The 14,069-nt window shown below is 44.3% G+C and overlaps 1 protein-coding gene across 1 annotated transcript in view; it reads left to right on the forward strand.

Moving 5' to 3' along the window:
* DLK1 (delta like non-canonical Notch ligand 1) overlaps positions 1–14,069 on the forward strand; it is a 40,618-nt gene that overhangs the window by 316 nt on the left and 26,233 nt on the right. The window contains exons 2-3 of the mRNA XM_075843507.1: positions 765–816; positions 10,782–10,867. Of these exons, the coding sequence (XP_075699622.1) occupies positions 765–816; positions 10,782–10,867 (138 nt within the window). The remainder of the gene's footprint in view (positions 1–764; positions 817–10,781; positions 10,868–14,069) is intronic.

Raw genomic sequence — 14,069 nt, forward strand, 5'->3', positions numbered from 1 at the left:
ATATATATATATATATACACACACACACACATATGACGTCTGTAAAAATGCAAACTATTTTTTTGCTGTTTTTGGACACCTCAACTCCTATAAAAAAAAAATGGAATAAAAAGTGATCAGTCTTATGTACCCGAAAACGGTTCCAATAAAAACTACAGCTCGCCTTGCAAAAAAACAGCCCTCACACGGCTCAAATCGAAACAATAATGAAATAACAATATAGTGACACAAAACATTTCATTTTTATCAATTCTTTTTTTTCCCTTGTAAAAGAAGTGAAACATAAAAAGAACTCTATAAATTTGGTTTCGCTGTAAATCGCATTGACCCGCAGATGAAAGCCGTAAAAACGAAACCCAAGAAACAATGGAGGAATCGCTGTTTTCCCCGTTCACCCCACAAAGAATTTGTTTCCAGCTTCCCAGTACATTATATGGTACAATAAATGGTGCAGTAAAAAAACTACAAAAACATCCCTCAAAAAACAAGCCCTCATACTGCACAGATATATCGATGGAAAAATAAAATAAAAAAATAAATAAAAAAAGTTACAACTTTAGGAATTTGGGGAGAAAAAATAAAAAGCCGAAAATGGCTGTGGCGGAGAATAAGCCCAGGTGGAGGTGATATAGAAATATTCATTGGTTTTCTTTGCTTAGAATTGGTAAGAACATTTTATTCCGGCTCCGACGTTCCGTCTCCGACATTATAAACTTGCGCTGCGGCTCTTTTCATACATTTGACACATTCTTCTTGTGGTGCAGAAGTCAACGCTTCACAATGGAATATGAGGAATAATTCTGACTCATTCAATAGGTGATTGACTCTGAATCCCGTCTGTCTCCAAGTTCCTTTATATGGGATATAATGAAGATGTACACGATATGTGTCAGTCCCTGATAGCGGAGGTCTCTTTAATATCCAGCAATCAATAAGATCACACAACGGTCATGAGTAATCCTCCACTGAGGTGATCTGCTATCCAGGGTCATCCGGTTCACATGCAGTATTTTGACGAGTTTTTTGGCACGGAAACCACTCCGCAAAACTCGTCAAAAACCAGCCGAAAATGCCTCCTATTGATTTCAATGGGAGGCTAAGGCGGTTTTCTCCCGCGAGCGGTAAAACCGCCTCGCGGGAGAAAGAAGGGACATGCCCTATCTTCGCGCGGTTACGCCTCTGACCTCCCATCGACATCAATGGGAGGCAGAGAAAGTGTATGTTGCTGAGTTTTTTGCCCGTAGCACTCAATGGGCTCGAGTGGAAAAACGCTGTGAAAAACGCGGCAAACGGCGTTCAGGAAGGTCAAACTCTGCCTCAAAATCCCAAACGGAATTTTGAGGCAGAATTTTCCTCCTGCAAAAAAACTCAGTGTGAACACAGCCTAAACCTCAGCCCCATCAATGAAAAAGTCCTGGCAGTAACCCGCAAAACCTCCCGTCTAACCAGCACGTAGGAGAGATCGTATATAGGATCAGATCTCCTACATGCCATTGATTTCAATGAGGGTTTTGAGGCGGAAAACGCCCCAAGATATGTCATGTTGTTTCTTTTTCCCGCAAGCATTTTTTTCCGCTCAAAAAACGCTTCCTCCTCCCATTGAAATCAGTTTGAAACGGCAGTTTTTGACACGTTTTTTTCCCCGCAGTTTCCACTGCAAAAAACGTGTAAGAAAACCTGTGTGTGAACAGGACTTGAGGTGCCAGACTAAAGGCCGGTCTGTCTTTCTATTTGTAAAATATTGATGTATTTTTCCCTTTACCTATTGAGTTCTGTCTTCGTTGTATGTGAGAATTAGTGATGTTCGCACCTCGTTATATCAGCCGCGTTTCTCAGAAGGGGAATTGACAATTCTTAAACCTCTCCTGCCCTCAGCTCAAGTTTATCGGAAGACATCATGGAAGAGGTTAATTCATTCTGCATCTTAAATCTTCCTATGCTAGAGAACCTAATACATTAAAGGCTCCTCTACAAAAAAAAAAACGGTTGTAGCAAAGGTAAGTTAGCCAGATGCAGCAGAGCTGATTTTGTGATTTGGACTGTAATCAGTTGTTTTAAGTAGGATTGCATACAAAACCTGCTATATTATCCGATGCAGTCCTATAGAGTTAAATTAAAAATTCAACTTTGTCACATTAATATATTAAGATGTAGCAGAGCTGAGTTTGTTAAATTAACAAAGTTAAATGTGCTTTATCCTAAATCAGTAAGTTGTAGTCAAGGCCAGCCTTGAGTTGGTCCTTGGGTGACTGAGTTACAATGTGCCCCCTCTCCCCCCCCCCCTCAACTTTACAAGCCTAGTGGTCCATAGTACTTATAGTAAACCTATATGAAGAACACCACAAAGGTTATCCCCCGGATACATTTATTCAAGTCACAAATATGACCCAATACATATTAGTTTATGGGGAATAAGGCATGGTAAATAACGGTGAACCCGCTGAATAAATGACAAACCTAAACTTCGGAGTCTGACACACCAAAATATTTGAAACAAAATATCTTTATTAAATACATATAAAAATATATTACATGAATTAAAAACAGAGATGAATTCCACAGTGCAGAAAAGACAACCAGATCACACGTATATATCATATAAAATCCGAAAATATGGGTAATGGGCGACACTGTTAAGCTACAAAAATGCAAAGGTACATCAGTAGTGTATTACATTTATATGATGTGCATATTCTATTACATAGCCAGCATGAAAGAACAAAAATTATTGTTTTAGCAGCAGAAAAACAAGGTAATATTCAACAGCAGAATAGCTCAGTATAACTCTCTCCACAAAAGGTAGAATCAGAATGCATGTGAATTACAGCGTGTATACCAATGTCAGGGCCCCTATCAAGAGCCAGACTAAGAAAAAGATGTCCATAATATGCACACAAAATACGCACATAACTGAATGGCTCAGCTGGACCCCATAGGTAAAGGGCACAATAACCAAATCAAAGCTGTGGCTGTGTTAACAGCCATGGATGCAAATAGCCTCTACCCATGGTGATAGTCTAAATACAAGACTCATGTTGCTGAAGGTAAACACATGCTGGGAACGGAGCTCATACCCATTTGGAACAGGTCACCCTCACTGGCGTCACCCCGACGCGCGTTTCGGCCCGGAAGCCTTCGTCTGGGGGTATGAGCTCCGTTCCCAGCATGTGTTTACCTTCAGCAACATGAGTCTTGTATTTAGACTATCACCATGGGTAGAGGCTATTTGCATCCATGGCTGTTAACACAGCCACAGCTTTGATTTGGTTATTGTGCCCTTTACCTATGGGGTCCAGCTGAGCCATTCAGTTATGTGCGTATTTTGTGTGCATATTATGGACATCTTTTTCTTAGTCTGGCTCTTGATAGGGGCCCTGACATTGGTATACACGCTGTAATTCACATGCATTCTGATTCTACCTTTTGTGGAGAGAGTTATACTGAGCTATTCTGCTGTTGAATATTACCTTGTTTTTCTGCTGCTAAAACAATAATTTTTGTTCTTTCATGCTGGCTATGTAATAGAATATGCACATCATATAAATGTAATACACTACTGATGTACCTTTGCATTTTTGTAGCTTAACAGTGTCGCCCATTACCCATATTTTCGGATTTTATATGATATATACGTGTGATCTGGTTGTCTTTTCTGCACTGTGGAATTCATCTCTGTTTTTAATTCATGTAATATATTTTTATATGTATTTAATAAAGATATTTTGTTTCAAATATTTTGGTGTGTCAGACTCCGAAGTTTAGGTTTGTCGTGGTCCATAGTACTTGTCCAGGTTTGCCTGCTGTCCTGCTCATGATGCTGTTTATAAAGATGTAGGAGAGAAGAGTTTGTCTAAAGAGTAGCTCTAAAGGCCCAACTCATTGTGTTATGGCTTATCTGTGGTTTTACATAGGACTGCAGGTCAACCATTCTACATTAGCTTAAGGTATTAAATTAGCATAGTGCACTAGATAGATAGATAGATAGATAGATAGATAGATAGATAGATAGATAGATAGATAGATAGATAGATAGATAATGAGAGATAGATAGATAGATAGATAGATAGATAGATAGATAGATAGATAGATAGATAGATAGATAGATAGATATGCAGCAGAGCTGAATATGTATGTGTGCATATTTATGGCCTTCGCCTTGGGAACACTAACCTCGTATGAATGCAAAAAATAACCAGTATTGCTATATGGAGTCCTCCGCTTTCTATGCTGGATTTTCAATTACTTTGCATTTGTGCACCCGGCATCGTCTGTAAAGTGGGAGAGCGATCTATAAAAATAAACCAGCACAGTCCTGTAACCGGTGACCCCGCTGCCCTCTAGATACAGACTAGAAATACTGAGGAGGACACCTGTAAGATGAAGATGCCATAAACCTATGAAAAATTCTGTAGATCAGAGAAAAACTGACCAGGGCAAATTGACTAATTCCGTCTAATATTTATACAGCGTAAACGTAGACCAGACAGTCAGAAGATGCGCTAAGCTTATCAATGTGGTGCACGCTGGATGATAAATATAGCACATCTTGCTAGATATGCTCTATACCGTATACCACCTCTCGGTTGGCTTAGTTTTTTAAAGGTCTGTGCCTAAATTTTGGCGCATGTCGTCGCATTTTAAGCCACGTTTCCTTAAGACTGGATCACAACCCTTTTTCTAGAAGCCACACTAACTCGTCGAGCGTGGCGCAACAAATGTCTAAAATAGTTCATAGATGTGGTGCACGGCATGTGTGCCAGGAGTCTGGCTCAATTTGAAAAGTAAATCTGCCCCCAAGGTCATGTTTTTGCATTAAAGAGTCAGTAAAAAAAAGTCAAAAATAGTGACCTCCCAACCATTGTGTCCCCCCGGTGGCCTATTAAACCATCCCCATATGGTGGAGATCCTAGGACAGAATTACAAGTTTACAAGATCGTCTATACTACACCACACAGGAGAGCTGACAGATCCTCTATACTACACCACACAGGGGAGCTGACAGATCCTCTATACTACACCACACAGGGGAGCTGACAGATCCTCTATACTACACCACACAGGAGAACTGACAGATCCTCTATACTACACCACACAGGAGAACAGACAGCTCCTCTATACTACACCACACAGGAGAGCGGACAGCTCCTCTATACTACACCACACAGGAGAACTGACAGCTCCTCTATACTACACCACACAGGAGAGCTGACAGATCCTCTATACTACACCACACAGGGGAGCTGACAGATCCTCTATACTACACCACACAGGAGAGCCGACAGCTCCTCTATACTACACCACACAGGAGAGCTGACAGCTCCTCTATACTACACCACACAGGAGAGCTGACAGCTCCTCTATACTACACCACACAGGAGAGCCGACAGCTCCTCTATACTACACCACACAGGAGAGCCGACAGCTCCTCTATACTACTCCACACAGGAGAGCCGACAGAGCCTCTATACTACACCACACAGGAGAGCCGACAGCTCCTCTATACTACACCACACAGGAGAGCTGACAGACCCTCTATACTACACCACACAGGAGAGCTGAGAGCTCCTCTATACTACACCACACAGGAGAGCTGACAGACCCTCTATACTACACCACACAGGAGAGCTGAGAGCTCCTCTATACTACACCACACAGGAGAACTGACAGACCCTCTATACTACACCACACAGGAGAGCTGACAGCTCCTCTATACTACACCACACAGGAGAGCTGACAGCTCCTCTATACTACACCACACAGGAGAGCTGACAGATCCTCTATACTACACCACACAGCAGAGCTGACAGATCCTCTATACTACACCACACAGGAGAGCCGACAGATCCTCTATACTACACCACACAGGAGAGCTGACAGCTCCTCTATACTACACCGCACAGGAGAGCTGACAGACCCTCTATACTACACCACACAGGAGAGCTGAGAGCTCCTCTATACTACACCACACAGGAGAGCTGACAGACCCTCTATACTACACCACACAGGAGAGCTGAGAGCTCCTCTATACTACACCACACAGGAGAACTGACAGACCCTCTATACTACACCACACAGGAGAGCTGACAGCTCCTCTATACTACACCACACAGGAGAGCTGAAAGCTCCTCTATACTACACCACACAGGAGAGCTGACAGATCCTCTATACTACACCACACAGGAGAGCTGACAGATCCTCTATACTACACCACACAGGAGAGCTGACAGCTCCTCTATACTACACCACACAGGAGAGCCGACAGATCCTCTATACTACACCACACAGGAGAGCTGACAGCTCCTCTATACTACACCACACAGGAGAGCTGACAGATCCTCTATACTACACCACACAGCAGAGCTGACAGATCCTCTATACTACACCACACAGGAGAGCTGACAGATCCCCTATACTACACCACACAGGAGACTGACACATCCTCTATACTACACCACACAGGAGAGCTGACAGATCTTCTATACTACACCACACAGGAGAGCTGACAGATCCTCTATACTACACCACACAAGGGAGCTGACAGATCCTCTATACTACACCACACAGGAGAGCTGACAGCTCCTCTATACTACACCACACAGGAGAGCTGACAGCTCCTCTATACTACACCACACAGGAGAGCTGACAGCTCCTCTATACTACACCACACAGGAGAGCTGACAGATCCTCTATACTACACCACACAGGAGAGCTGACAGCTCCTCTATACTACACCACACAGGAGAGCTGACAGCTCCTCTATACTACACCACACAGGAGAGCTGACAGCTCCTCTATACTACACCACACAGGAGAACTGACAGCTCCTCTATACTACAGCACACAGGAGAGCTGACAGATCCTCTATACTACACCACACAGGAGAGCTGACAGATCCTCTATACTACACCACACAAGGGAGCTGACAGCTCCTCCTATACTACACCACACAGGAGAGCCGACAACTCCTCTATACTACACCACACAGGAGAACTCACAGCTCCTCTATACTACACCACACAGGAGAGCTGACAGATCCTCTATACTACACCACACAGGGGAGCTGACAGATCCTCTATACTACACCACACAGGAGACCTGACAGCTCCTCCTATACTACACCACACCACACAGGAGAGCCGACAACTCCTCTATACTACACCACACAGGAGACCTGACAGCTCCTCTATACTACACCACACAGGAGAGCTGACAGATCCTCTATACTACACCACACAGGAGAGCTGACAGATCCTCTATACTACACCACACAGGAGAGCCGACAGCTCCTCTATACTACACCACACAGGAGAGCCGACAGATCCTCTATACTACACCACACAGGAGAGCTGACAGCTCCTCTATACTACACCACACAGGAGAGCTGACAGATCCTCTATACTACACCACACAGCAGAGCTGACAGATCCTCTATACTACACCACACAGGAGAGCCGACAGATCCTCTATACTACACCACACAGGAGAGCTGACAGCTCCTCTATACTACACCGCACAGGAGAGCTGACAGACCCTCTATACTACACCACACAGGAGAGCTGAGAGCTCCTCTATACTACACCACACAGGAGAGCTGACAGACCCTCTATACTACACCACACAGGAGAGCTGAGAGCTCCTCTATACTACACCACACAGGAGAACTGACAGACCCTCTATACTACACCACACAGGAGAGCTGACAGCTCCTCTATACTACACCACACAGGAGAGCTGAAAGCTCCTCTATACTACACCACACAGGAGAGCTGACAGATCCTCTATACTACACCACACAGGAGAGCTGACAGATCCTCTATACTACACCACACAGGAGAGCTGACAGATCCTCTATACTACACCACACAGGAGAGCTGACAGCTCCTCTATACTACACCACACAGGAGAGCTGACAGCTCCTCTATACTACACCACACAGGAGAGCCGACAGATCCTCTATACTACACCACACAGGAGAGCTGACAGCTCCTCTATACTACACCACACAGGAGAGCTGACAGATCCTCTATACTACACCACACAGCAGAGCTGACAGATCCTCTATACTACACCACACAGGAGAGCTGACAGATCCCCTATACTACACCACACAGGAGACTGACACATCCTCTATACTACACCACACAGGAGAGCTGACAGATCTTCTATACTACACCACACAGGAGAGCTGACAGCTCCTCTATACTACACCACACAGGAGAGCTGACAGCTCCTCTATACTACACCACACAGGAGAGCTGACAGCTCCTCTATACTACACCACACAGGAGAGCTGACAGATCCTCTATACTACACCACACAGGAGAGCTGACAGCTCCTCTATACTACACCACACAGGAGAGCTGACAGCTCCTCTATACTACACCACACAGGAGAGCTGACAGCTCCTCTATACTACACCACACAGGAGAACTGACAGCTCCTCTATACTACAGCACACAGGAGAGCTGACAGATCCTCTATACTACACCACACAGGAGAGCTGACAGATCCTCTATACTACACCACACAAGGGAGCTGACAGCTCCTCCTATACTACACCACACAGGAGAGCCGACAACTCCTCTATACTACACCACACAGGAGAACTCACAGCTCCTCTATACTACACCACACAGGAGAGCTGACAGATCCTCTATACTACACCACACAGGGGAGCTGACAGATCCTCTATACTACACCACACAGGAGACCTGACAGCTCCTCCTATACTACACCACACCACACAGGAGAGCCGACAACTCCTCTATACTACACCACACAGGAGACCTGACAGCTCCTCTATACTACAGCACACAGGAGAGCTGACAGATCCTCTATACTACACCACACAATAGAGCTGACAGATCCTCTATACTACACCACACTGGAGAGCTCACAGATCCTCTATACTACACCACACAGGAGAGCTGACAGCTCCTCTATACTACACCACACAGGGGAGCAGACAGATCCTCTATACTACACCACACAGGGGAGCTGACAGATCCTCTATACTACACCACACAGGAGAGCTGACAGATCCTCTATACTACACCACACAGGAGAGCTGACAGCTCCTCTATACTACACCACACAGGAGAACTGACAGCTCCTCTATACTGCACCACACAGGAGAGCTGACAGCTCCTTTATACTACACCACACAGGAGAGCTGACAGATCCTCTATACTACACCACACAGGAGAGCTGACAGATCCTCTATACTACACCACACAGGAGAGCTGACAGCTCCTCTATACTACACCACACAGGAGAGCTGACAGCTCCTCTATACTACACCACACAGGAGAGCTGACAGCTCCTCTATACTACACCACACAGGAGAGCCGACAGATCCTCTATACTACACCACACAGGAGAGCCGACAGCTCCTCTATACCACACCACACAGGAGAGCTGACATCTCCTCTATGCTACACCACACAGGAGAGCTGACAGATCCTCTATACTACACCACACAGGAGAGCTGACAGATCCTCTATACTGCACCACACAGGAGAGCCGACAGATCCTCTATACTACACCACACAGGAGAGCTGACAGCTCCTCTATACTACACCACACAGGAGAGCTGACAGATCCACTATACTACACCACACAGGAGAGCCGACAGCTCCTCTATACTACACCACACAGGAGAACTGACAGCTCCTCTATACTACACCACACAGGAGAGCCGACAGCTCCTCTATACTACACCACACAGGAGAGCCGACAGCTCCTCTATACTACACCACACAGGAGAGCTGACAGCTCCTCTATACTACACCACACAGGAGAGCTGACAGGTCCTCTATACTACACCACACAGGAGAGCTGACAGCTCCTCTATACTACACCACACAGGAGAGCTGACAGCTCCTCTATACTACACCACACAGGAGATCTGACAGATCCTCTATACTACACCACACAGGAGAGCCGACAGCTCCTCTATACTACACCACACAGGAGATCCGACAGATCCTCTATACTACACCGCACAAAAGAGTTTATAGGTTTTCCTTAATAATATATGTTAGTAGTATTATTTTTACATGTATTTATATATTTTAGATTTTAAATTTCCTTTAGTTTTAATATTTTGCGGACACCAGTTTTATTTTCCCAGTGCAAACAATCAATCATGTCCATCAATCATCATCTTCTTCTTTAAAGGAGTACTATAAATCCACTTCATGTTTTGTGAGGAGCTTAGTGAGTAGCAGCAGTTTCGGAGGCGTGCTTATTCGGAGCTGTGGAGAATAATCCTTAGTTCAGTTGTTGCTGTGAAGAGATGGAGTGGTTCTGGCTCTAGAAGAATTGATGCTGGGCAGCGCAGGCGATGGCTTCTCATTATCCGCAGCTTTTGATTGCGGAGCTGCATGAATGGTGAATGGCTTTGTTTTCTGTAAGGCTGGAAGGTTCCTGCTGCCTGGGACTCATTGGAGTAAGACATTACACTTCTTGGAGAGCAGCTGGTTTGCAGCTAATTTGGGCATCTGCTCTGCTTTTTAGTTTTCCAATGAACTGGTGAGAGAAAGAGAGAGCTGGCATCTAAAGGTCATCACATTAGTAGAATTCCAGAAGTTTGGCTGCAAAATCCTTGGAGGGAAATGAATGGAGAAGTCGTAGGGGTGGCTTGATAATTATTACCTTTGGGCGCAGCAATCAAGGTTAGTACCTCAATGGTGCCCCCTTTGTGCCAGCCTGGTCAGTGTGAGTTCTGTGCTTCATGACTGAATGGCGTCTTGGATGGTAACACGTGTGTTGTGTTTCAGGTACCCGAAGGAACAAGTGGAGATGGAGCTGGCAGTTCTTCTTCTGTGCTTCATCTTAACCCAGTCTATAGTGTCCGCCACTCAAGGTAAAGCCACCCTGATGCCCGCTATATTCCCCAATCACGAGTATCCAGCAACCTGTGGCTCCTCAGCCATAAGTCTCATCATACAGGGGATGATAGGACTTGGAATCTAAAGAGTCACAGGACTTGGTGGTTCTAATGGATACCACCTATGTCACTCCATAGACCTCAATTCTGTCATGAGGAAATATTGTTTGCTGGTTTTTTTAGTTTCCCAATTTTTTTTTACTAAGATTTAGAATCTAGAAGTGCTTGCTGTGTACTATGTTAGGCGCATGATAAAAGGTAAAAAAAACCATAAAGAACTTGATATTATTAGAATGTATCATAGTAAAGTAACAAAAAGCGTCCCATTAATGATACAACTGTTGTGAGTGTTGGATTTGCTGAATTTCTTATTAAATCTATATGATGATGATGATTGATGATGATGATTGATGATGATGAGGATGATGGATGATGATGATGATGATGATGATGATGATATGTCATAGTGACATAGTATGAGATATCAGTGGTGGGGGCTGAGGGAACCCAGTTATTCTCAAACCTACTGGACTCGATGCTCTGTAGGATGAGAACCCCTTCTGCCCTTTTTTATCACTGGATATCTCTGGTATAATGCCACCGCTGGGTTTACTGCTCATCATTTTGGTGCCATAAATGTAAGGGTATGTTCACACGGCCTATTTACGGACGTAATTCGGGCGTTTTTGCCCCGAACTACGTCCGAAAATAGCGCCTCAATAGCGTTGACAAACATCTGCCCATTGAAAGCAATGGGCAGACGTTTGTCTGTTCACACGAGGCGTATATTTACGCGCCGCTGTCAAATGACGGCGCGTAAATAGACGCCCGCGTAGAAGAAGTGACCTGTCACTTCTTTGGTCGTAATTGGAGCCGTTATTCATTGACTCCAATGAATAGCAGCGCCAGTTACGTCCGTAATGGACGCGGCGTTCAAGCGCCTGCACGTGCCGTTACGGCTGAAATTACGGGGATGATTTCAGGCGGAAACATCCCCGTAATTTCAGCCGTTACGGACGCGGTCGTGTGAACATACCCTAATACGTTTTACAGCAGTTAATGGTTTTATTATCCATGTTATTTCTCTGGTCGGCCCTTAGCGGACTATCCATAGTGGTAAAAGGGGCGACTCCCTATGGAAGTGCAGTTATAGAATCAAGGAGGAGATGTGGAAGCGCAATTATATCCCCATACAGATATAGGACATTGCATATAAACCTGAAACGATGTTTCAAATTTAACCCTCTATAGGAAACACCACCATATAGGATATAACATTGTACGGGGGGGGGGGGGGGGCTTCACACGCATGTTTTTTGTAGAATTTTTTTCTGGCGTATTTTGTAGCAAATAAAATAAAATAAATTGCTGCGCTGTGATGTTCGCTTGAAGTCAATAGGGAATTATTTCATGCATTTTTTTGTGGCCTTTTTTTTGGGGTCTCACATTTTTGCCTTTTATTTGGTTAAATTGAAGCAAGTCTTTGTTTTAACTTTTTTTCCAGCATTTAGTGTGTTATAATTTTTTTTTATTTTTTTGCCTCTTCTAAAAAACGTATGTGTCAACGTGCATGGCGTTTTTGGTGGCGTTTTTTTCCAGAATAAATCCTGTGTTGTAAAAAGGCATTTTTACATCACATGATTTGCAAGGTGACCCAATGTCACCCCAAAAATTTTAAACATCACCAACAACCGCGTGAACCATTTTCCTAAAAAACGAGCTTCTTTAGATGCCTTTTTTGGGCCAAATAAACTGAATATAAAGCTCTGTATGGGATATAAACCCTGTATAGGAGAAACCCCTCTGTAGGACATAACCCTGTGTAAGATAATCACCTACATAGTATATAATGGAACATACCCTTGGGAGAAACTCTCATTGATTAATAAGTGCATCCTATTACCTATAACTATGCCCGCTAGGTAAATGCCCCCTACCTAGGTATATATATATATACATTGTTACATGTGGGGCCCCCGGCCTCCTCTTCCCAGTACATTAGTATTTTTCTAGCATACACTTTATCTGCATCATAACCTTTTATCCCATAATTCAGCCCACGGCGATGCTACGTGTGCGAGTCCCAGCGAGCGTGCCGCGCCATTCAATATTATTTACTGCCTTTTGATAGAAAATCCTGTTGATATATCGTACAGATAAATCCGTCTCATTTTTGTCCCCTCCTCCACTCCACTGGGATCTAACAAAATATTGAATTGTGTAATGACGCCTCATTAATCTTGGAAATACCAATATAATCAGTTAAATGAGATTTCACACAACAGCAGCGCAAATCTCTCTCCTGTCTTGATCGTTTGTTACAATGTATCAGTGCAGGTAAAACGTATCAATCTGGAGTCCATGATGTTTAGCTGGCAGAGGATTGTCTAGACCCGATACTATTGTAGCAAACCTTCAGCTGTGGAGAGTAAAAGGTCAGAATGTTTCTTTTGATCCTCTGGCCGCTTTCAGACAGGCATAATATGGGTGCTTATTTTCGCCTGTATTACGTACGCAGCACCGGGACCTCCCACGGTATATCAGAACTGGAGGTAGAGCTCAATAAAAGCCTGTGGAGCTCTTACTCTGGTTCTGATGAACCGCGGGAGAACCAGGTGTTACGTTCGTAATACAGGCGCAGAAAAGCATCTGTACTGCGCCAGTCTGAAAGTGGCCTTTGGATGTAAACAAGAATGTTCTTAGTCACTGACAGCAAGCAGAGATTTTGCAAACCGATAAAGAATTTACACATAGGGGCCTCATTATCAAAATCGCTTGAGAGAAAAACTGGCATAGTTGCCCATAGCAACCAATTATAGCGCAGCTTTCATTTTCCCAGGTCAGTTTTGAGGGAATTGATAAGAACAAAGTCCAGGGTATGATATATGAGAAGTTTTATTTAAATGAGTGGCTACGCGTTTCAACGCCGAACAAGCGTCTTCCTAAGGCCTGAGGAAGACGCTTGTTCGGCGTTGAAACGCGTAGCCACTCATTTAAATAAAACTTCTCATATATCATACCCTGGACTTTGTTCTTATCAATTCCACCACGCAGCAGCGCCCTCAGAAAGATCCATTTTTCTCCTCCTTTTCCCTCCAACAAAGCGGTCCCCTCGGGATACCGACTCGGATCTGGCAGCAGCACTGTGGTTTTACATGCCTTTTTACAACCTACCTAG

Source organism: Rhinoderma darwinii, chromosome 12, assembly GCF_050947455.1.
Source record: "Rhinoderma darwinii isolate aRhiDar2 chromosome 12, aRhiDar2.hap1, whole genome shotgun sequence".
NCBI lineage: Eukaryota > Metazoa > Chordata > Amphibia > Anura > Rhinodermatidae > Rhinoderma > Rhinoderma darwinii.